Genomic DNA, 25714 nt, shown 5'->3' with positions numbered 1-25714 from the left:
TACAAGATCGGCTTTTGCCCTGGTCTTCCTCTCTGAATCATTTCTATTTGTATGTTTTTTTCACTAACACTCTTCCCCCTAATTTCAGTTGAATCTAGTTGTATATGTGGTACACATAAAACTATCTGTGTTTCCGTTCCGTGTGTATATATCTGTGTGCTTCTGTCCTTAACTCTGTCTCCTCTTACCTCGTTGTGTTACATATTTATATGTGGGTCAACTTTATATGTGTCTGTGTTTTTTCTCTCTGTGTCTCTCTGTGTCTGTACGTTTTGAAGGAAATGTTAAGTACGGGCTAAAAAAAGATATATGTGGTGACACAATGTTTAAAGTGAAGGTAAAGATAATGGACTGAAAAAATAGACAATCATGTAATCTAAGTAATTACAGAAAAATTTCAAATAATTGAAGAGCATACAACTGCACAGCACCTAACAAATTTTATACGCTTTTTACATTAATATTAGAAAATAAATTTAATATTGTAAACGTGAACTTGAGCTATTTTTAATTATACAGAAAAGTCTGTTCCATGCTGCTTTTGCACATATAAGACAAACTCACAAAACAATCAATTTAGCCAGTTCAACCAATAAAGTCTGATTTAACTACAATAGGGGTTAACAACACTAATGGCCGATGGGGAGATTCAAGCCAGTCAGAACAGACTCATACACATCAAGATAGTGCCTTCATTCAATTGGTGGAAATCAAACAGCACTCCAGATAGGCTCAGCAGTCTCATTGGAGATGTTTATCGCTCCTTTAAACCAATTAGTCTGGTCTGAGGGCTGCTAGTGTCTTGGACCGCTTGTGTTGCTGTCCTGCACATTTCTGCAGCCGCACTGAGTTTAATGTCCAGACAGGCTTCCAAAGCAGAGACGCTTGCGTGATATATGACAGAGTTTGACACTGACATTTGACATTTTGAGATATTATAATGTTTGTTCCAGCAGACATTGTGTGTTTTAAATTTATGTGTGGGCACTCTGGTCTTTCAGTTAAAACTGACAAAAGGCATTTTTAGCAGTCCTCAATCGTAATTTAAGCACTGACATATGACTCATTAGATTTCAGCTAACCGTTTATCTATGTTGTTGAAAGGGAGTGCTAATTTGCAGATTTTAAAAGTTTGCAATGTGGCAAAGGCTTAACATATTCCATGATGTAGTTAGGGCACGACAAACTCAAGACCAAATTGAAAGTGTAAACTAGGTTTGGAAGATTTTGGTGGAATTAGAATACAATGTAGTAAAAATTTTAATGCACTTAAGCAATCTATAACAATTAATCCACCCGCATTTTTCAGCTGAAATAATAATACCAGTAAACATTGCTCCCAGAAGTGACGTCTGGCCTGTAGACCCATCACTAATTAAATATCAGTGATGAAGGCAGTCGTTTGGTGCTGTGCTCTAGTCACACTTTTGTCCAAATTGTGACTGCACGTGTTTATTTGCATGTGTATGATTAATTAGGTATCAGTAGTCTATGGGTGGGAGGGTTGATCTAACAAAAAGCAGGCCTGGTGTTTTTCTCTCTGTCTCTCATATGGATGTTTTCCCCCGAAATCCCTCTTTTCTCTGTGTCCCATTCTGTTTCTTTCTCCTCCCTTTGTCTCGCTGTCTCTCACCCTTTCTCATCTCTCCGTTTGGACCACCAACAGCGGCGGCGGGTAAAGTTCTCTTTCTTTAACGTCCTCATTTCTTCCTTCTGCACTCTCAGTACCTGTTCTTCTGGTCACACATCTGTTTTCTGTTCATCCACTCATCATCACAGCTGACTTCTGTACTTGTCTGTCCTTCTCTGTTCCCATTGTTCACCATGGAAGAGCTCTGACTCAAACACAACTAAACCTCAAGTTGTGTCAAATCTTCTGATGATTCACACAAAAAACATTTGAAATTACAATATTAATCGCAGGTGAATCACAGAAAATAATCAAGAGTACAGTAAATGTAAACAGAGCTGTGTAATCAGAAAGTCCCCATACGGAAAGAACAATTAGGTTGATTTTTCAACCACAGACACACACCAATACACATGTGTACACACTTAAACACACAAAATCGACATGCACACAACCACCAGAAGTCTACCATCTGGCATAACAGCTGTAAGACACATGCGGCTGTACATACAGCTGCTTCTCCCCTAAGGACCAGTATCAATGACCTTTTGCTTTAATCTGTTCACCCTGATCTTTATACTGGATATATGAGAAATTTAGAAAAATCAGGCCAGGGAGTTAAAACCATTGTAAATTTTTCTAGATGCTGAGAAGTTAGCCAGTTATTTCAAAAGCAGGTCATTATTTTTCTGCTTTCAGAATAGCCAGTTTTAGCATCAGTTTAGTACTGTATTGTTTCTTTAGATTCTCATATATTTAGCTTGGCACTAAGTCAGTTTGTTAACTGGCTGACTCACTTGTAGTTCTTAAATCTGTGATGTTTTAGCTTTGTGAAGAGTGTTGAGTGCAACTAAAACAAAAGGTTTGGGTCATTTGTTACACATGTACCAAGAAAGCCAGTGAAAAAAAAGAGGTTTGGCTCAGCATTTCATCAAGAGATGCTCGCTAAAAAATCTTTGTCTTTGCCAAAGGGCCTACAAGACAAGATTCCATGCTGTTTGAACAATGCTGTGAAACCAGCCTATCCTAGTGGTAGCTTGGAGTTTATAGAAATTGAGTCATCAAAAGAGAGAGTTTGACTATTTATTCAAGTTTTTACCACTTTTTGACACATAGTGACACTTCCTTTAACATACAGTAGAGTTGAAAGGTCTGGGACCACTTTCCCATGGGAGAGTCTTTGGACCCTACTGTATATTTAAAGCTTAAGGAGTTTTTTTTTTTAACCTTTTTAACTATCTATAATGGGGAGCATTTCCAAGCTGTCAGTATGTTATTTACGGTATGTTATATACAGGAAGGCACTTAATTGTACCTGTTACCACTCTAACAAGGCTTCTGTTAGTCAGCTGCTAACAGAAAATATGGGGTCATTTATGTCTCGCTGAGACCATGACTAAACTCTCTCTGCAAATGTCTCTATGTAGAATTGAGTTCTCTGTCACTCAAACTGCTGCTTAAAAGAAGAAATATTGCAGCATGGAAAGCAAGGTTTCAATGCAGCATGATTACGTTTCACCATTAGCTGGGCATGTGCAAGCCGAGGCTTTAGTCATCTTTGTAAAGCATTGAAATACATTGCAGCGTATTAAACGTGTAAAAGTGTAGCGACTAGATAGCATTCAGACAGGAATGATATCAGTTGTTCCCATAGCATGCACTGTAGTTGTAAAGTACCACCTAACTCTAGCATGTAGCTACAATGCTAACCCTACACTCAGAAATAAGGCTAAAGCGTAATATAATAGCAATGCAGCATGTGTTGCTATGTATTTAACCCAGACGCAGTTACTCATTTTGAGTTAACTCGGACACAAATACCATCAAGGAATGGCTGCCCACTGCCATTTTGGAATCGAGAGGACTAAGCCTGTCATATCCCAGTGAAGTTGCTGACTCTCTTAATTTGTGTGTGTGTGTCTGTGTGTATGTGTGTGTATGTGTGCGTGCATGTGTGTATGTGCACATACAGGGGGAGCAGTAAGGGAAAAGACATCAGCACCATCAAGTCTCTGAGGGTACTGAGAGTGTTGCGACCTCTGAAGACTATAAAACGTCTCCCCAAACTCAAGGTATGTTTATGAGAGACGTAACAGGGGCGCTGCTGGTGTCCCTCAAACCACCAGTGCTCATGGAAGGGAATAATATTGAAGAAGAGCAGAAGAATTATGACAAAAAAATGGCATAAAAAATGCAGGTGTGTATCACACCTTTGGTGGCTGCAACTATAGTTACTGTGTTTGTTTCTTTGTGTCTCCACACCCTGAAGAAGGCGCAAGGGGACATGCATTAGTGTGTCTTTTAAGGACTCTAGCCCATCTATTTTTCAACCTACCTTGAGTGCCTGGACCTGGATTTTTTATGCCATTTTTTGGTCATAATTCTTCCGCTCTTCTTCAAGGTTCATGTGTATGTTGAAGATGTTTGACCATCTAATCAATAACCCAAATATCTTGGACATTTACATGTTGCTTTGTTTTTAATGCAAATCTGCCTCCGTACAGTAGTACAAATTGGGCCGCAGTGAACTATATTTTTTGTATTTTATCTCTTAGCCCTTCAGTAGCATTTGACGTCACAGTTAAAGATCAAAATACACAAATAATCTAAAGCTTACATGTTTCTTTCATATAATAACTACCATCTCTCCTTCTGCCATCTCCCCTTCTTGATCCTCAGGCTGTGTTTGACTGTGTGGTGAACTCTCTGAAGAATGTGCTCAACATCCTGATTGTGTACTTACTCTTCATGTTCATCTTCGCTGTGGTGGCTGTGCAGCTCTTCAAGGGACGCTTCTTTTACTGCACTGATGAATCTAAAGAGTTTGAGCGCGACTGCAGGTCAGAAATTACCAACTGTAATAACTTACCCTGATTGGTGAAAATGTTTTGGCCTCTGTCTTAGCATTAAGATGAGCCCCTTCATGCACAATGCTTGTCTCATATGGTTTTAAAACAATTCAGGTGTCTCCTCCCCTTCCTTTGCCTCTTCACTATCTACTAAGAAACACATGATTATATCAGTATTGTAGCAAAGTGTCCTCCTTTTGGATGTGTTGAGGATGTGCTATGTGTATTTCAGGGGCGAGTATCTGGTGTATGAACGTGATAACGAAGTGAAGGCGCAGAAGCGGGAGTGGAAGAAGTACGATTTCCACTACGACAACGTGGCTTGGGCCCTTCTTACCCTCTTCACCGTGTCTACTGGAGAGGGGTGGCCGCAGTGAGTATACATGAACATGAGCAGCCACATGCAACGCGCATGCTTTCAGACAACATTTAACACCCCCTGTACCCCCTCTCTTCTTTTGCAGAGTGCTGAAACATTCAGTGGATGCGACTTATGAGAATCAGGGCCCGAGCCCAGGATACCGGATGGAAATGTCCATCTTTTACGTGGTGTACTTCGTGGTCTTCCCCTTCTTCTTCGTCAACATCTTCGTGGCTCTCATCATCATCACCTTCCAGGAGCAAGGAGACAAGATGATGGAGGACTACAGTTTAGAAAAGAACGAGGTGAAGAAGTATTAATGGAGCGAAGGTGGCTAGAGATTATTGAGAGTATTGGGAGGTTGACTGTACGAAGGAGCATTATAACTACTGGGTAGAGAAGAAGGGATGGATGGAAGAATGAGGGAAGATCATGGCAGGATAAGAACAAAACCATCTTTTTTTTGGTCTTCTTTTGCAGAGAGCCTGTATAGACTTTGCCATCAACGCCAGACCTCTGACACGCCACATGCCCCAGAACAAGCTGAGCTTTCAATACCGAATGTGGGAGTTTGTGGTGTCGCCGCCATTTGAGTATACTATCATGGCAATGATCGCGCTCAACACGGTTGTGCTGATGATGAAGGTAAAAGTCTACACGCTACAAACATAGAAACAGTAATGCTCATATAAACATAAACACACATCAAAAACCATTAACTACTGACTATTACATTTTAGAAGTTGACATCTCTCTTTTTTTGTACTTTTATCTCTTTCTGTCTCCCCCTCAGTTACAAAACGTAAACTCTCATTAATTTGGATTTAGATGTTGCTATTTCCTGTGATTTCCAGTGATGAACAAATTTTAATATGTCTGACTCTCCACTGGATGAGCTGGACTGTTCGTCTCTTTATATGCCTTTATACTCACCTTTCTTTCTGTCCCCGGTGATGTGTGTGTGTGTTTGTGTGTGTACATTAATGCACAATTATTTGTGTGTATGGCGATCCATTCTGTCATTTTTGTAAATGAACGTGTGTATGTGTGCGCTGCCTGTGTGTGTTTGTTTATAGTACGACGGAGCTTCTTATACCTATGAAGGTGTGTTAGCCAACCTGAACATAGTGTTTACCTCCCTCTTCTCCATGGAGTGTGTACTCAAGATCATCGCCTTTGGAGCACTGGTGAGTGTATGTGTGTGTGTGGGTTTGTGTGTGGTGGGGATATACTGCCAGTGCTTTACTGTATCTTTGTTTGAGTGTTGTTTCTGCAAACAACACTCAAGTGCTCTCAAGTTATTATTATATTACATTATTATATATTATATTATCATTATTGTTATAATTATCATTACACAATAATGTTGTACACACGTAGATTATTAAGGGTTACTAGGCAGTTTGCAACAGTGAGACAATAAATACGGCCTTTGACAGACAAAAGCAGAGCCTCAGAGCCTGAGATTCATCAGCGCACAAATTTAACGAGAAAAAACATTCCAGAAAGATTTTTAGCATTTTATTTAGAATAAAAAAGTGCCACTTGGCCAACAGCAGCACCTAAAATTCAATGTAGAACCATGCTATCCTGCCTGAAATTCACCTTGTAAAACTGTTCAAGGTTGAGTTTTTGGGTAATTATGTCCTTAAAGCTGTAAAAGTGCAGTAAAGCAAGCAAAAGTAAAGCAAGATCAAACCATTTTGCGAAAATGGTAAGACTCATGTCTGATAACCACAAATAGGAAACTAAAAGAGACTAAGATGTGGAAAACAATGGATTCTGCAGATGAAATACCACTCTGCTTCAAAGGGTTCACCCCAAGCTCATTGGTTATTTTGTTACATTGGAACACATCGTCTGTCTTGCATTGTTGCTCACATATTTTAGGAGAAACTGTGGGGGGATGGCAAGCTAGAGAGATACTATTATAGGTAAAAAGAAAACTGCCAGAAGTCAGCAGTAAAATGTGCAGTCATCTTAGCTGCAGAGGAATGGGAGGGAGGCAGGGAGCAAGGAGAAGGAAATTGATGGAGGAAATAGTTTAGGGATAAATGCTGGGAGAGAGGGGGAACAGTAATAATTAGAGGAATGAGGGTGAATGACAGCTAGGCGGTAGAAAGAGAAGCAGAGATTACGGAGAAGGTGGAGATTAAGCGGGATAGGATTTGAACTGGGAAAGCGCACTCAAACACACACTACTTGTAGAATCGTACACACAAATAACAGGGACTGGGTGGGTGACGTCTGTGTTCGTCAAGGTGGTTTATTTTAATAGCTGCCTCCTTTGTTCTTTCTATGTCCCTCCACTTGTCTAATGCACAGTTTGGCTTCAGGCAATATGTGGGAGAGCAAAAGAAGCAGACCTCCATCATCAGCATTTGATCCTCACTATCCCATAGTTTTTCTTTTAAGAAGAGAAAGATTAAAAAAAACTAAGAGGACTTTTTTTAAAAGTATGCGTTTGTGCGGGTTTGGTTTATGATATACAGTAAGTGACATTTGATGGCTGGTGTAGTCCTCTGATGCGGTACAATTTGTCCCCAACTTGTCTGCTGGCATTCATCCAACGTACCGTCCCTGATGGTCCATTTGTCTCATCTGATTTCTTTCCTGTTCCTGTCCGACACTGACATATCTTTTTTTTTTTCACTTTCTTGTTCTCTTTCTCTTTTTGTCTGACTGTCATTCTCTATCTGTGTTTTTTTCCCTCACGCTTTACCTTTCATTCCTTTCATACTTTTATATTCCAATGTTGTCCATCTTTGCTTCATATAATTTCTTTGCCCATTTCCCTTTTAAATTTTTATCTCTTCTATTAATTTCTTACTTCCTTTGTCTGCTTCTCTGCCACATCCATATTCTTTTACATTTTACTGTCTCACTCTTGTCATGTCGCCTCTTCCTTTTTCCACCTCCTGTGTCTTCTCTACCCCTCTCTTGCCTCTTTCACTTCTATTTCTTCTCTTCTGTCTCTCTCTTGTCCTGTTCTCAGAATTATTTCAAAGATGCCTGGAATATTTTCGACTGTGTGACAGTTCTGGGCAGCATTACTGACATTCTGGTCACCGAGCTTGGGGTAAGTAGCAGGATCTGATATGTGTGCGGACGTGTATGTTTGAGAGCTCTGTACTGAGGAGTCGAAACTGTAGCCACAGATATATGATATTGTATTTGCAATGTTTGTTTAGTGTATGTTTGTTGAGCAATTATGCATATTTGTTAGGTGAGCTTCAGCATGTGTCCATAGGCTTGCACATCTGTCACATAAGCTAAAAAACATACAGTAGACAAGACAAGGAGTTAGGGGAGAGCATGAGTTAGAGGCCACTGTTAAGTCTTGCATTGCTCAGTCATGCATGAACATCTCTTGAAAGTCTTATATAATTGTCCCAGTTGGTGGGATGAGGAGAGACCAGTGACTGTTAGCCAGCACTGAGCCACTGACAGCAAGGCAGGAAGCATGCTGATGCTCTGTAGCGAGCCAGCTTCTCCAAGCAACCTAATAGCCAATGAAATTATCAGGTTGCAGCTCAGGAGGCCAATAGCATTTGCATCAGTCATCTGTTAGTAACTACAGCTGGTGCTGTCTTGAAGGTCCATAGGACATCTGACAGTGAACAAACAATAAAAGCAACTGAACTAGAAAAGAAATATCTGAAAGATTATTGGTCCGTTATAGATCTAGTTTATTTTAAGTTTACGGTTTGACTCAGCTGGTTCTGGTGTTGTTTTTCCATAATTAGGCCTCTAATATTGCTGCATGAGGTTGCTTTACATCACCTGAAAGCACTCTAAAGGGCAAATTGAAACACAAACTGAGAACCAATTAAAAAAAACAAAGTTTAATTTATTTGCCAGACTGAGGTGGCAAATGCCCATGAAACTGAAACATTTGTGGGCTAGTCTTCATGTATGTGTGCGTATATCATGTTTATTTGTGTGAGTGCATATATCACGGGGTAATGTCACTCGAATTCTAATTTTCAAGGTGTTTTCAGACAGAACATAAGGTGATTTTTAGATGCACAATTGCATACAAAGTCAATGGAAAGATGTGAGCAGGTGCAATTTGACACAAATTTTCCCAGGACATTGGTTGTTTGAAGCTAATAGTCCGCAAGAATAATACAAGGCGAAGATTTGCACCACCTCCTGTCTGAACACACCTTAAGAGTTTCTTTAATGTACTGGCTGTGCACAGAATTACAGGTAGACCTGGTATGAATGGAATACAAACTGCATTTAATCATGTATCAACCTCCTGGATAGCTTTGATGTTATTTAGCTATTTGCTATTCATACAGTATTTTCACAGTGTACTGTAACCTACACACTGTACCTATCAGTTCTGTCTGAAGCAAAGGATACCAATGACTCAAGCATTACATTTATGCTGTTCACCAGCCAGATTATTATTAATCTTTCATTGACTGGTTGGTCTGTATATTGATATAGTCATGTTTATTCATTTAGAATCTGTATAGTTTTCCAACTGTCTTGGTCCTTGGTATTCCTGCTCTATGGATGTACAAAATCTGCAGACAGAAACCTGCTGCTGTGTTAACTTGTTTCTGTAATGACTATTGATTTTTTTCTTGTTTTTATCTTTTTACATGCTTTCTTTAAATCGTCCACACACTTAACGACGATCTACTGTAATCTACTTCGCCCCGCCCCCCTTCTCCCCCCCAACACCTACTACTTCCTGTGATTCCGTCCAATCAAAATGCACTATGAATCCTCTGTGTCCACCCATGACAACTGGCTTGGTCAATCTCTCTGGTTGTTCTTCGAACCAACCAAAAATCCAAAAATTTGCTGCTATAAACCATATATCTGCAACATCCACATGTAGATGGTTTGTAATTTTTTGGAGATCTTATTTTACTGCATCTGTTTTAACTGCATCCCAGCCAATGTTGTGAAATGTGCATGTTTTGCTTGACCCCCACTACCCAGAACCCTCAACTTTAAGTGAGCTCTAAATTTGCAACATTTTAATTTGTTGCCAAGTTTACTAGCCTCTCTACCAGTCACTGTATCATTTTATATATTTTATTCAGTCATAAATCCTACCAATACTGTATATCCTTTACTAAGAACTAGTGTTCAGTTTGTAAAGGATTTGACTGTATAAACTGGAATAGATTGCTACATCTATCCGCTGAGATTAGCATTCATTGAATGCACAGACATACTCGCATACACATCCACACATATGACAGTGACTGGGAGAGTGTTTCCAGTAACAACGACAGAGTCCAAAGCTTTGCCCGTGGCAGAGAGAACAAATGATGCATGCTGCCCCTTGCATGTCTTTGGCAGGAACCCTTTATTTTCACAGCACACACACACACACACACACACACACACAGACACACACACACGCACACACACACACACACACACACACACACACACACACACATCAGTGTAATACATGCTGCATTGTAGGTGGAACCTGCATGTGCCTGCTGCCAGTCCCTTTTGAGCACTTCAAGTCTCAAACTGCAGTCTTGTGTTCTTTACTGTGGTAAATGGTTGAAGAACTTTGTATTATAGATTTTGTATAAATAATACTGTTTTTGTAAATAAAAGATGAATATGCTCCATTCAAATATAAACTGGCCCACAATGTTCCCTTTGAAATACTGTATGTAATCAGAGTGTTAAGGCTGAAAATAAATGAATCGTAAGAAATTCCCTTCAGATATAATGACCTTAGTTGTCCTTCAACCACTCTCTTGTTCTTATTTGCCTGTGACATCACAACAGCATGCCACATGACTTCGGCAGCCAGTCCTATTTGACTGTGCATAAGCTGCCATTAGCTGTGCTGCTTTGTCTTGTATTAGTGCACATCTGCATGCTGTGGACTTGCTTCATTTAAAATATTGTATATTTTGCCTTGAGAGAATTAGTGCATTTGGTTGTCTTTCCAAGAAAACGTCCTGACGTCCCTGCACTCTTAACTACTCACCACTCCTACCACAATTACTACTACGTAACCCAATTTGGATGAAACTAGTTAGATTTGGATGATTTCCTTCCCCCCCCTGTGTTGTTTTGTTTGGTTTATGAAAAGCTTGTTGGAGCCTTGCCGTTTTTAGTTTGGTTTGCTTTGACTTGTTTGGCTCCTGGTTATTTCATTTGTATTGAGTTTGAATCTCCTTCAGTTTGGGTTTGACTGTTTTTCCTCTCATTTTTTAATGTTTTGGTTGTGTCAGGAAAATTGCTTGCACACTTTGCCCTAAAACTACTCTCCCTTTATTCCAACCCCAAACCCTCTATCCTCCCTCTTTCACCCATCTCTATTGTTTCTTTTCCTTTCCTACCTTCTCTCATTCTTTCTCTGGTCATGTTGTGGCGGTACTATAGAATAATTTCATCAACCTAAGTTTCCTGAGGCTGTTCAGGGCAGCTCGTCTCATCAAGCTGCTGAGGCAGGGAGAAACCATCCGCATCTTGCTTTGGACCTTCGTTCAGTCCTTCAAGGTTTACACCCAATTATACAACATATCACATACACACACACACAGACAGATATTAAGCACATTCACATGTGTAGATTACAGACACATTCAAGTGAATGGGAAGTTGTGTCCAAACTTTTGACTGGTACTGTATATACACATAAATAATGCCTAGGTGCTATCTCACATATGCACGCTGTGTTCACATGTATCAAACTTAATACCAAACAATTCATTTGTCTCTCCTCAGGCACTGCCTTATGTCTGCCTCCTCATTGCCATGCTGTTCTTCATCTATGCCATCATTGGGATGCAGGTGGGTGAGAGTCTCAACCTAAAAATTTCTACAATGCTTTTGGGATACATGAAATATATTTTACAGGATAATGATGATGAGCAGAAGGGCGAGATAGGGAAGGACAATGAGGATGGTGATAATGGTGTGGGGGGCGGGGGGGAATATTGTGAAAGTTGTGGCTGTGGTATGTGCGTGGAAAAGCTTTCATACTACTATTCAAAATCTTCAGCTCTGCTTTAGCGACTACAGTCTGGTTTTCAGTGTTAATAGTGTGATTGTGTTCACAGCTGTTTGGGAATATTGCTATCGAAGAAGACGGAGAGAGTGCCATCAACCAGCACAACAACTTCAGGACCTTCATACAAGCTCTCATGCTTCTTTTCAGGTGCTTGTGTGTGAAGATGTGTGTGTGCATAAATCCGTATATATGCAGTATTTATTCATTTTTGTGCAACTGCCATTTCCAAGTAACCATCAGAAACAAACCTGTTATAATTGTGGTAGACTTTATACTGGTCAAAACCTTTATACATCAAGGAATCCCTTGTTTGTGTTTGTAGGAGTGCAACAGGAGAGGCATGGCATGAAATCATGTTGTCGTGTCTGGGGGGTAAGGATTGCGACCCCCGGTCAGGGAATACAGAGCCTGAGTGTGGCAGCCAATTTGCCTACCTCTACTTTGTCTCCTTCATCTTCTTCTGTTCATTCTTGGTGAGCACATTTCTTGATCCTATACCATTTAAACGGCATAAAACACATAAAATATAGATTGTATTTTGCATACATGTGGGAACATGCCCATGCATAAGACAGGAATGATTAAAAAGGGTATACAGTATAATCCTGCCTTACATTAATGTGTTTTATGAGAAGAAGAAAGCCATGTTCATGGCAGCGTAAGAAGTGATTCCAAATCCAGATGGTAAAGTCCCACTCTCACTTTTTTCTTTAGTCTATACAAAAAACTGATCTGATATTCCCCTCTCACACTGTTCTGCAGCTCTGAGTTGCAGCTTGAGATAAAAATCAGTAACTAACAATGAACAGGACACTTGACATGTTTCTGGTGCTGTTCCATAAAAACGTAATTATTAAACTGATGATTTTGTAAAGTCAGTTGTGTAGCATGTGTAGCTGTTTAACTCTAATTGTGTGTGTGTGTGTGTGTGTGTGTGTGTGTGTGTTGATGTGTATGTATGTGTAGATGCTGAATCTGTTTGTAGCCGTCATCATGGACAACTTTGAATACCTGACTAGAGATTCTTCTATACTGGGACCTCACCACTTGGATGAGTATGTCAGGATATGGGCCGAGTATGATCCTGCTGCCTGGTGAGTGGTAACGTGTGTGCACTAGATGCACATGCACACATACACTTACACACACACGCAAAGAAACACAAAAGTAATTTTGACTTAGTCATATCCATAAACTTCTCATATTTTGGTGTTTGCTTTAGTAGTCCACGTAAAATCACAGACACTACTTTAGACGTCACACTCAGACACATCAAATGCATTATTTTATGTTTCTTGTGCTTGTTTTAATATGCTTGTTCACACAGAGCCAGGCCCAAGCAATGAAAGCAGTAACTTCTCAACAATGCCGCAACTGTTTGTTTTTTATTTGTGTAAAACAACAGCAGAAGATATTTTAAATTGCGTAGAAAAGACAGAAAATAAACAAAACGTGAGTGTCGACATGTTATTACAACAGAATTATCTAGCAAAACAGCTGCAAGAGGGTTGTAACGGACCTGAGCATAACCTCATCAGGCATCTGGTTATCTCACTCACACCGCACAACCCCTCCCTCGTCCTCTTCCTCCCCTTTTCTATAAAGTGTCCGAAAATATCCTCCTACCCCTTCCCAAACCTTCTCCCACTTCTGGAATCTGCATATCGCCAAAAACTTATTATGGCAAAGTCTACACTCTCAACAAAACCTCCCGTGTCTGACTCTGTAGTGTAAATGTCTACTGTAGACATGCCAAGTTTCATGGTATCTGTATTCCAGTGCTCATTTGTTGCCCTCATGCTGTCCTGTAGACTGCACATAGACTCCTTTTAAACAGGGAAATTGGGAAAGAATGAGAAATGAAGAAGAAATGAAATTAATGGAAGGGTAATGATCAGTTTTACAGGAAAGATAACAGAGGGACAAAATTGACATTGGAAAATTGAAAGAGTTCATAGCGGATTATCAAAGGCTAAACCTCTGCTAGTATTCTATGGTATGTATGCCTTAGAAATCTATATATACATTTTAGAAATGTATAAAATGTTATTTACGTTTTTAAAAATAGCCTCTTTTTTAACTCTTCTTTTAAAAAAATTATGTAAATTGAGAGAAAATTGCTTGAAACTAACATGTTTTTCAACCACTACCTTACTGACTGTCAGATGGACACCACTGCACTGGAAACACAGACACATGGCTGACATTGAACACATATTTAAGAGGGAGGGGATCTGCACACCACAAGCAGCTATTAAGCAGTTAGCTGTTTACCAAGCACATGCTTTTCTACTCAGTTAGCAATTCCTTAATTACATCGTGCACACATCAGTGTTGAACTGAAGGAAGAGAAAGAAAAAACAACAGAATAAGACAGACTTTGGAAAAGTGAAACTGTATTGGCAGTGCTAAGGACCACATTTAATAATGTGTGGCATGCAGTAAAGTGTTGTGTTTACTATTTGTGTGTGTGTGTGTGTGTGTGTGTGTGTGTGTGTGTGTGTGTGTGTGTGTGTGAGCGCGTTTGGGTGTAGAGTTTGCATATATGCATTCTGGTGTAGATGTGTCTAAAGAGTCTGTTATTTACTGTAAACATATTGTAAAGTATTTTCAGATATTGTGTACTTGTCAATCTTGTGCTCTTCCTCCCAATGTTCTCTCTTTCTGGATGTGTATGTATGTGTGTGTGTGTGTGTGTGTGTGTGTGTTTTCCTGTGTGTAAGTGTGTTTCTTAACCCCCATGTATTCTTCTTGCAGCGGGCGCATTCATTATAAGGACATGTACAGTTTATTACGAGTTATCGACCCGCCTCTCGGCTTAGGCAAGAAATGCCCCCATAGGGTGGCCTGCAAGGTTTGACTTCCATTCAAACAAAACCTCTCAACCACACTTGCTAGCCACAGCATCCAGGAATGGAGTGAATGCCGCTTTATTATTATTTTTTTTCTTTTTCATTTCTTTTACAACTTCTTTTCCACCATTATCGACTTGCATTCTGAAATGCTGAGAGAATGTGCGGGACAATGCAGACACCCAGAGAAGCATGTGAAATGCACTAAGTGAAATGAAAAAAAAAAAAAAATCCACATTAAGACATTTTATCACATTGTAAAATAAATCATTATTATTTTTTTTTTAATGAATATTATTTTTTCTTTTTTTTTTTCTTTTTTTCTTTTGCTTGCTGTGGAGCCATGGCTATAATGTAGCAAGCTACGGTTGCCCACTGTAGTGTTGCATTGTTCTTGGTTTTTGGGGGTTGGGGGAAAGACAGAAACTGCATTGACACCCCTTCCTCTTCCTCCCCTCTCTCCCCATCCGAGCAGGAGCAGCTTGGTGCCTGCTGTCAAGCTCTGCCCTGCTCTTCTGTGCAAACACACTCACACACACACATACAGTATATATATATATATATAACTTTGTCCTGCTTGTGCAGAATTGTCCTCTGATGCTTAAAGAGATCATTTACTTCTCAAATTCCTCCTCTTGTCTCCCTAAGCTCTGTCATTTACCCCCTCTCTTTTTTGACATGACAAACTGTAAGAGAGAACTGTAGCTCATAGAGAAGCCACACGGTCACAATCTCTCTCCAGGTCAGCCCAATAACCTTGTCTTTCTGTTGTTTTGTTCTTTTACTTTGTTTTGGTCTTTTTTCTCTCTTTCTCCCCTTTTCTCTGTTTCTGACACTGATTCTCTTCTTTCTTTTCAACTCTATTCTCTAATCAACCGTCACCCCTCCTACTCCCTCTAAATCTCTCTCAATATCTCTATCTCTCCCTTTTTTTGTGCTTTGTTAACGGGGTGGTGGCACTGGCTGATGATGCAGTGGCAGGATCAGTTGCAGGGAAATGTATGACATGCTGAGGCACATGTGTCCTCCACTAGGCCTCGGGAAGAGGTGTCCAGCACGGGTGGCCTACAAGGTCAGAAAGGACCCCACCTTCACCCAAGTCTCCTACGGGTGTCGGGGGGGTGGGTGGTGTGGGGGGGGGTGTCCAGGAGGGAGGGGCCAGGGATTTAAGCGCTCAACGTGGTGTAACCTTTAGTGTTGTTGTTTCTTTGGTTCTGTTTTCTTTTTCTGTTTCCTTTCGTGGAAAGTGGGGGTGGGCTGGTCGGTGTTGTGGCGTTGTGTGGTGGTGTGGGATTTGCGGGTGGAGGTAGCAAGACAATTAGGGTGAAGGGTTAGACAGGGATGTGTATCCACAGGAGGGAACGAATAGAGGGACCTTCTCAGCTCGTTTGCACCGTGTATGATGAACACACAAGCTCACTTCCACAAACATGCCAAAGCCATGTACATTATAATCAATAGTGTCATATTATTCTGCAAATAAATACATGTAAATATGAAAGCATTTTTTTAAATGTCTAAGTACAAAAAACCCCCAAACAATTAATAAGACAAACATTTCACACATGTAGACGCTGCTCAACACACATACTCAAAGATGCATGCGTTTGCAGCAGGGCTTGGAAGGTCCGCTAGACTTACGTCCTCTGACTCGTTCCGTCCTGTGGATGGGGCAGACACATGCACACACACATACACACACAAAGAATTAGGTCATATCACCCTACACATAGAGAGTCTCTGTTATTTCTCATGGTAGAGAGAGCAGAAGGGCTTGTGTCAGTGATGTGTTTTCCTCAGAGAGCCTTTGGTTGCCATACAGAAGCAGTTCTTTATCTGTCACCCTTCATGTAGCAGCTCCAAGCCCCCAAGCAGCCTTTTCTATCTGCAAGTCCAATCTTCTCTTTGTCCTTTGGTTCTGTCGTCAATGCAGTTCTATTCTGTTTCCAGCCCCCCCTTCATCTCTGCATAATGCTCCCCTCCCCACACATAAACACTCCCTCACCTGCCTTCTGCATGGCCGATAACCACCACCACCACCACCACTCCTGTCTTTCATATAAATAGCACGAACACACAATTTTGTTATCAGAATAGAAATATACAGAATGATAACAACAAATTTGCCTTCATATTACCACATGTTCCCGTAACACCTCCTATGATAAACATGTCTCATGGCACATCATTGACAGATCACTGTGAGCCTCATGGGGCAGCCGGCCAAACAGCCTGTAGGCACAGGAGATCACTCCATCGCTAGCCATTGCTTTATCCAACTCCCCTCTCCTTCTCCAGAAGACTTGGGGCAAATAGTACTGATGTTTTACTGTGCTAACACATCTATAATTCATAAGAGAGCAATTTATAATGTGTCAAAGAAGTTGTCAGTTCATATGCTACTTTGCTTTTGCAGTGTAAGGCTATTGTCCTATATGGGAAACTCCATCCATGATCTCCACCTGCTTCGGATAGTAAAAAAAACAAAGATTGACTATTTGACCCAGGTTTTTCCACCTCCAGCTCTGTGTATTTCTCAATGAATCATGTCCTATTTTATAACCCCACTATCCATCCTGTCTTTAGATGCTCTATTTCTATCCTCATCTTTTTGGTTTTACCCTCAAACGTTTTTCCTAAAAGCCTCCTCCCTGAACTAAAAATTAAACCCTCAATCCCCCTGCTCAACAACCTAACATGCTTTTCATGCATGGTTTTGGCAAAGCTTACATAACATCTTAATCTACCCCTTAAAAATGATTACTGGAACGATATTCCAGAAAGCCACCATCTCTACATTTATTCCTTACCTCCCCTACCGGTTTCCCTGAGCACCTTGCTAATGAGAGAAATCCAAACCCTTACCTTTGACTTTCCAACCAGTCCACAGAACAATGACCCATCTAGCTCCACTGCTTTTAACCTTTGATCTTCTCTGTCCTGACAAGAGACAGTTGAGCCTTCAGGCAGGACCGCTTTCTCACAGACACAGCCAACTAAGTGCGGTGATGTTTCTTTTTTTCTTTGCATTGTTTTGTCTTTTGTTTGTCTATTTTTGGTCACTTTTTCTATTTACATGCTCCAGCTCCTGACCTATTAATTTTTCGTTCTCTATCATCTCTTTCCCTTAAGCTTCCCCCTTTCAACTCTTATTATATCTGTTTTCTGGCAAAATAAATATTTTTTTCACCTCATATTTTCTACATACACCTGGACTAAGTTCACCTGAACAATCATTACACATCTTTGCGCCAAAAAAACACATCCATGGTGGCCATGTTGTTGTTTTCTTATTTTTTTTCTTTTTCCACAGAATGCTGCTCTCTCACCTATTAACCCTCTAAGTCTGTGCCCATTTTTCACACATTAGACATCAGATTTTTAGCCATAGAGCTACTTGCTCTATCTTTTCAGCCTAGCCCTATTGTCTACAAATTTTCTTATTCCCTCCAATAACAGCCACGTTACAACAATTCACAAACTCATTTTAATGTCGTCAACAGAGGATGCTTTCTGTGTACGGCTGTGCAGCTGCTTGTCCTGTGAGGCATATTGCGTGTGCATCGCATGTCGCATGGGGATGGGATGTGCAAGAAAGGTTTGGGGGAATTCAGAATTAAGTTAACAAAAAAAAAAAAAGTTTTGATGGATGGATTAAAGGGGTGTGGGGGGAGGCATGATATGCTGCATGTCTGGGTTGTCGTCGTCTTCTGTCACCAAACACACACAAACGTCACTCTGTCATCTGTGAGTTGGTGTTTTTATTTTAAACCAACAAGACCTATAAAGGATCAAACCAATAAATGAAAACCAAAGTGTTCCCCTTCCTTGAAGCAGTCCCTCAGTTTTTGGTTTATTGGTTTATCATCTGGTCTCTGTTGTTTTTTTTACTGTGAACCTCCAATCCCCTAAGAGGAGCTCTGGATAGTAGTAGCTGCTGCTCAGCCTGTCCTCCTGTTCCTTCATCGGAGGCTCAGGATTGCCAGTTTAACCAACCTGTGAGGTCTTTTGGATGTCGAAAAACATAAATATAACATAAATCATAAAACCCTAACACAACAGTTATGAAACAAGTGAATATGTGAGTCAAAGGACAAATCTGGAAAAGTGTGAGCATTAATCACCTTGGCACTCACAGGTTCTTTCATACCACACGACAGATTCAAATCTGTGAATCCCTACATGTCACTGCTGCACTGAAAATCAAGGGTGCCCAATTTGACACTGAAGCTGAGTCCAAGCCATTTGTTACAGGGAGACAGAGAGAGTCAGAGCCTGCTACAGATGCTATGCACAGCTCTTTTACCCCAACCCCACCCTTCACCCTGATCCCCCTCCCTTTCCTGCCCTTCCCCCTTGTCACCTGGAGGTTCTACGTACATTTCAGCCTTGCTTGCTTCCTGATTTTCTCACTACTCACCCTGATTGGCTCTCCCACAGAGACTGCTCCGTATGGATCTGCCTGTGGCTGATGATAACACAGTCCACTTCAACTCCACTCTCATGGCCTTGATCCGCACAGCGCTGGATATCAAGATCGCCAAGGGTACGGAAGGTTTGGAATCCCTCTTACCTTCTTTGGTCCAATTTTCACATGCTTTCCTCTGCTCTTTTTATTCCCTCGTAGTGCAGCGCTATCCGCTATTTCTGTCCCGTGAACCCAGAAACCTTCGGTCCTTCCTGATGCTTCTCCTTCTGTAGCTTAAGTACAGTGTGCTTTCTATGCCAGTAGATGCTGTGTGTAGCGTGTTGCTAATTTATGTGTGAGGCAGAAGTTTTAGATGATGTGGAATCGAGATTCTGTTACTTCAGCTTAAAAAACTGGATTGCATGTGTACAGTTTAAACTGCTTAAATGTTCAGAGCTGAATGCTTTATAATATTATTACCTTAGTAACTAATTAAAACATGTTTTTTCTGTCTGTTTTCATGTTTGTATGTCCTCTCTTATACCTTTTTGTATCATATGAATGGGTATGAATGTGCATGTGTTTGTGTATGAGTCAACTTTTTTTTGTGAATTTCTGTGTGTGCATGCTCATGTCCATATGTGTATGAATGAATATGTGTCCATGTACGCATGTATGCATTTGTTGAATCTGCCTAGGTGGTATTGACAAGCACCAGATGGACGCAGAGCTGAGGAAAGAGATGATGGCGATCTGGCCCAATCTCTCCCAGAAGACCCTGGATTTGCTGGTTACGCCGCACAAGTGTAAGTTGCAGAGTGTGGGTACAGGCGCAGCAATGTGGCTTGGATGCAGCCACCCTGTGCCACCCAGTGCTCCAACGTTGTTTCTCTTCACGTCACCTGAGGACCGCTTCTTTCAGCCAGTCTCTCTCTCTGCTGCACCCTCTGATACAGCTGGCACATCACCCCTACACATCCACACCCACATTACTCTACATCCATGAAGAGATAACTATGTGAACATGAAGAAACACACACAGGCTGCACACACAATACCCTATTGCTTATTTCAGATGCAGAAATCACACACACCAGAATAGACCACCACCAGTCCCAGACTCCAACACTTCTCCACCCGTTTGTGCCTGAGATCAGTGGGTGCCTCACTATAGATCAACTCTCTATAGACGTCTTTTCACTCCAGGGGCAGTCAGCTCTGTACACAAGATGGCTGGCTGTGCTTGAAAGAAAATATTGTATATCTCCCACCATAGTATTAATAACACTGAGAACAATATGCACAGGTGCCAAAGCACTACTTGCATAACAGCGGTTGCTTTCGTTTGTGTAATGCATGAGATTTATTATCAAAATAGCCAGGAGCGAAGAAATAGATGATGTATTTAGCATCACATTTGGAACCAAGTCCAAAGAAGTCAGTGTCAGTTTCAACTGGATATCACAGTTGTATTTTATTTATTTTGGTTTATTTTTTTAATGGCTTGTTCAGTTAAAATTGGGTTAATTCTTGCAATCACATGATTGCAAATTCCTGGGGGGACTGCATATTGTTTCGTCACAATGAATGCTTTGATTACAAGATTTTACCTGTGATAAATGTCAGTGCTATAGAAAGTAAAACAAAATTAAGATACTGTTAAAAAAAATCAATCTGTTTGTGAAAAGACTATTTGCTCAATGTTCATGAGTGTTTGAGTTGTGTTTGAGAGTTCAAGTACTGTTTGTGTGCATGCCTCACCCCTTTCTACCATTCCTCGCGCTCAGGGTCCATACCAAAGGGTCTAATCTTGCAGGGTAACTTGTCATTCTCTCAGCAGCTACAGACCTGACAGTTGGGAAAATCTACGCTGCCATGATGATCATGGAGTACTACCGCCAGAGCAAGATCAAACGCTCGCAGGCTCTCCGGGATGAGCAGGTAATGCTGTCTCTAGGAGAACAAGACGATGCTCTACCTGCATCTGACCTGTAGAGTTAAAGGCAGACTGACGAACTGGAATCGAGGCTGCAGGGCTGTGGACCCGTTTCATACAAGCCTTGGCTGTGACAACCTCTGTCTAGATCAAGGGTTCAAATAACCTATGGAGGAGTCCTTATTCAATCACCTACAAGGGTATACAGGGGTTATAACAGTCAAATGGAATCCAATCCAATAACCCTGCATCATTCACTACCTTTGTGAAGCTTGTAATATTTCTTTTTGTTGAGACTTCAAGGAGCCATTCAAGTCTGTGATCATTTGTAGACTATAATGTAGTCTTATTGTATTGAATTTCATTTTATTATATGGTATACCTAATATTTTCCCTACAATATACACCACTTTTGTATATTAATGGCCACCTCTCATGAAATGCTCCCTCACTAACAGCAATAACAGTGCTGCCATCTGCTGGGCAATGCTTGCTACTTCTTGCTTCTAATTTTAGCAATGGCATTACACAGAAAAAAATGCAAAAATTATTCATGAGGCAAATTATTTTAGTTTTCACTAAATTTAAAGTACTAAAGGTAGATGGTTGATTCCAACATGATTAATATTTTTGTTGGAGAGTGCAGGGTTTGGTTTTAAGCAGACTGAAGTATTGTCACAATCCCTAAAGTACCCATACCTTAACATCATGGGAACCTTCATAATGGCTTCTTTTGCTGAGCTTGATTCTGTCTTGGGAGTCGACCGTTCTCTGCTTGTAAAGATACTGTACCTCCTCACTCCCCATGCTTGTAACCTTGGACTGTTAGCATTACATTATGATAGCACTGCACCCAACCCTTCACTTAACACACTGTCCCTTATCAAAGGACAGAAAACCTGTCAGTCACCTGTCACACTAATATCACTGTATTTCATCTTATTTGTGATGGAAGTGATGGATATCATACGATGATATCTTAATAGAAATTATGTTTAATGTCCCTAAACAGGTTTATGCAGCCATCAACCTGTGCTTGAACCAAAAACATTTGCATGAGAGCTGCATGCTTCTGAGGACACACATCAATCTGATTTTTCATTGCATGCAATTAGATCTTCACAATGTCTCTGAAATGACAGCAAAACTCCTTCACCCTCTTTCTGCATTCTCATGCCCTTTTTTTCCCTTCCCCTTCCTCCCCAATCCCCTGGCCACACACTGTGCTCCACACTCAACCCATTTTTTTTCACTTGCTTCGTCCCTTCTCTCCTTCACTACATACATAATCTCCACAGTCTCCTCCCCCCACTCCACCTGCCACACTGTAGGTTGCTACCTGTCTTACTTGGGCAGCAGGACTTTGCTACCATATGGTATGGATAGACCCAGTGAGAGACCTCTGCAGGGTTTCTTGATCCAAAAATGTCATTAGTAACAGCACACAACAGTCTGAAAGTGATAAGTGTGTTTTACATGTCGCACACAGCTCTGCATGGATCAGTTGTATTCAGTGTTTTCAACACATAGATAGGAGGTTTACCACACTTTAGGTTTGAATGAAGGTAGGAAGGAAAATAGAAAGAATTGTTTTAAAATCACAAAACTCAAAAAGTGGATGATTTGAATGTGAAAGCTGAGATAACATGCTCTGAAGTTTTTTTAATGGTGTTAATAAGATAGTACTGTTGCAACTTCTGAAGTGGATGACTAACAAATGAAAGACTGTGAATGTAGCATTTCCTATTCAACTTGTCCCATCATGCAATTCACTTGCTATATGTTCCCCTCCACAGGATTGTTGCAGTGTTTATCTGCCATGATGTCCTGCATCCCCCCTTTGAACGAGGCCCCTCTTGTATTGCTCCCTGCTTATCAATTGTTATTCTACTTCCACTGCTGTGGACCCATGTTATGTTTGCTTCTATCTCCTATCAATATTACAATTATCATTGATCATTTCATTTGACCCATTCCTGAGCTCCAAACTCAGTGTGTGACTGTATAAAGCATTCCCTTTCCCGGACTTGGACGCCTTACAGGCAACACAGTTGCTGGGTCCCAGAATGCACTCTTGAGTCCACCCATCTCTGGGCATCATTTGCTCAAGAGTGCCTTCTCCCATCTGTTCCTCTTATATTACTTCTCCCCTCATTTGCCTCGCCTCGCTTCAGCCGACTGCCCCCTTTCTGCATCCCCTCTGCTCCTGCTCTGCCCCTTTTCCCCCATTTCCCTGTCAGTCTGCCTGATAGCTGGCGACGGCCATGTTGTATATCTCACACAGAATCGAACGCCATTACTGTTTCAGCGCGTGGAGCCACCTTCCCCCACCCAGGATGGGGGTCCGGGACTTAACAACGCCCTACCTCCACCTGAGACAACTGAGACTGTCAACAGCCTGTGAGTTGGACTCTTAGCATGTTTCACTCTACAGGAGATGGTTTGTTGAAAGCAGACCAGAGAACTAAGATGTGTCTGTGACTGTGTGTGTGTGCGCACATGCGCGTGTATGTCTGTCTGTCTGTCTGTCTCTCTGTCTGTGTATGTGTGTTGGTGATAGGCCGGTGGAAGGGGGGGTCCCGGAGAGCCAATCATGGGTGACAGCTCGTGCTCAGGAGATGTCCCAGAAGGTCGGCAGCTGGAGCCCTGAGGGACACGCTGAGGATGGCTTGGGAAGCATGACCAACTCTCAGGTAGAAAGCTCATATACACACACACAGCAAGGATTACACACATACACACACACACACCTGTCAGCACACACACACACAAAACAGATAAAACACATCCATGTCATACACAAGTTTGTGTTAAGTATTCAAACACTCGATACATTCAGCATTTGTTTTTACTTTCATGTCATTGCTTCCAAATGAACTCCCAAAGAACCACTGAGGACAATAATGTTATAATAGACTATGGTCTTTTTGCAGATACAGATATAGGCAATCCATTTCCATGGAAACCATTATCCTGCTTATTCAGAACTCCAGTGTGTTATATGAATAGACAGATAGATAAAGACCTCAGGTTTGTGTTACACTTCATTATAACTGACATTAAAGTAGACATTAAGGTGGATTTCAGCAATCTGCTGTTGATCAGGGCATTGACTTGCTTCTTGTTTCATGTTTTTACATAATGCATGAATAAACAGCATTCTTCCTAAATACGGCATGTATTATATAATCTGAAGCTTCTCTGCAGTTAAAGAGCTATTCATACTCAAAACATATGGACTTGGCAGCCCTTCTTCATATGAATAAGATGAAAATCAAATCAAGTGAGTGAAATTGCTTTCTGTCCTCCATGTTTATCACCTTGGCACAAAATAGAGAAGTTCAGAGCTCATACTGTCCCATCCTTACTGCCTTGTTCCCTTAATAATTTCTACTCAGTAGGTCATTTTCATTTCCTGGGATCTTTCTTACCTCGATTCTTCAGTTAGCATCGACAGCATCATTAAACTTTCTTTGATTTCATCTCTCAAACTTGTGTTTTCACACAATTTTATATCTTACAGAATTTTTCCTTCACTGTACATTTCCACATTTCATTCGGAGTCTATCTTGCCCCTGTCTTCAGTTCAGAGTGATCCACGTCTCTGTCGTCATGTTAAACCTCTCTGCTTGTTGACCTCCTGGAGGGCCTGACAGGTCTCTGTATCAGTCAGCCCTATAACATAGCCACTTCTCCATATCAATCAACAGAGGTCTGGAGAAGTTTAAACCCAGTAGTCGGATAGAAGAGAGTGGCTGTCGGCTTCATTCAAACTAGTTTGAATGATAACCCACAGTTGAGGCAAATCAAATCAGAAAGCACAAAACAACAACCAGTGATATTAGACAACAAATGGCTTTACATTGAAAATGTAACACCCAACAGCAAGCACATGCTACTTATTGACTCAATCTTGAGTGGTGAGCATTTTTCCAGCATTACATAATTCAAAATTTATTGAAATTCCTCATGTACTTTTATCTGTATCTATAGTCTTGCGATCCCAGGTGGTGGGGATTTTTTTCACTCTGCCCAAGGCTGACAGTATACTCCAAACAAAATAGATATGACCAAACAACATGTTGGATTTAGATTTGATATCTTCGTAAATGCTGTATGTGCAAACTAGCCAGCCAAAGTATGACAGCAGCCTTTGCAAAGGTGAGTACACTCACCTTCGTATCCACTTAAGTTCCAAACCCTCAGTTTACTATTTTTCCATTCATCGCACAATTCTAAACTAAAACAAGAACCAAACAAAAAAGGCAATGTCCGACACCATACACACACTCACCAAATTCTCCAACTGACTACTTTTTCCTCTCTGAGACCCTTGGTTCTCTGCTTTCTTTGGATAACAAACTTTACTACCTATACCCCTACTCCCTATTCGTTTTCATGGCAGCCAGTCACACCATCTCCTGCTCTCCTGCTCTGTTTGCAGACGGTAGAGATGAGAGAGATGGGGCAGGATGGTTACTCGGATACTGAGCACTTTCCACCAATGGAAGGCCACGGCAGGGCCGCTTCCATGCCCCGCCTCCCAGGCGACAACCAAGTGAGCAGCATTCTCACCTTTCCACTCTCTTTCTATTTCCCCCATTTTCTCTGTTCCTCGTCTCCTTTCGTTGGAATTGATCACACAGGTCTGACTCGTTGCTTAATG

General features: G+C 41.0%; 1 protein-coding gene across 11 annotated transcripts in view; it reads left to right on the top strand.

Annotated features, from left to right (window-relative positions):
- Positions 1-25714, top strand: part of cacna1aa (calcium channel, voltage-dependent, P/Q type, alpha 1A subunit, a) — a 78660-nt gene that overhangs the window by 42291 nt on the left and 10655 nt on the right. For 4 of the 11 annotated variants that reach the window (XM_044330718.1, XM_044330717.1, XM_044330716.1 and 1 more), the window contains 20 exons: positions 3603-3702; positions 4310-4470; positions 4712-4852; positions 4944-5145; positions 5321-5485; positions 5917-6027; positions 7836-7919; positions 9699-9701; positions 11222-11338; positions 11567-11632; positions 11902-11999; positions 12175-12325; positions 12819-12946; positions 14610-14706; positions 19145-19259; positions 19811-19918; positions 20950-21053; positions 23333-23448; positions 23609-23741; positions 25493-25606. In XM_044330718.1, the coding sequence (XP_044186653.1) occupies positions 3603-3702; positions 4310-4470; positions 4712-4852; positions 4944-5145; positions 5321-5485; positions 5917-6027; positions 7836-7919; positions 9699-9701; positions 11222-11338; positions 11567-11632; positions 11902-11999; positions 12175-12325; positions 12819-12946; positions 14610-14706; positions 19145-19259; positions 19811-19918; positions 20950-21053; positions 23333-23448; positions 23609-23741; positions 25493-25606 (2314 nt within the window). The remainder of the gene's footprint in view (positions 1-3602; positions 3703-4309; positions 4471-4711; positions 4853-4943; positions 5146-5320; positions 5486-5916; positions 6028-7835; positions 7920-9698; positions 9702-11221; positions 11339-11566; positions 11633-11901; positions 12000-12174; positions 12326-12818; positions 12947-14609; positions 14707-19144; positions 19260-19810; positions 19919-20949; positions 21054-23332; positions 23449-23608; positions 23742-25492; positions 25607-25714) is intronic. The other 7 variants (XM_044330711.1, XM_044330709.1, XM_044330708.1 and 4 more) reach the window with 7 other exon arrangements.

The sequence above is a fragment of the Thunnus albacares genome, chromosome 17 (assembly GCF_914725855.1).
Source record: "Thunnus albacares chromosome 17, fThuAlb1.1, whole genome shotgun sequence".
Taxonomy (NCBI): Eukaryota; Metazoa; Chordata; class Actinopteri; order Scombriformes; family Scombridae; genus Thunnus; species Thunnus albacares.
This window is presented reverse-complemented; position numbering and strand designations above follow the sequence as displayed.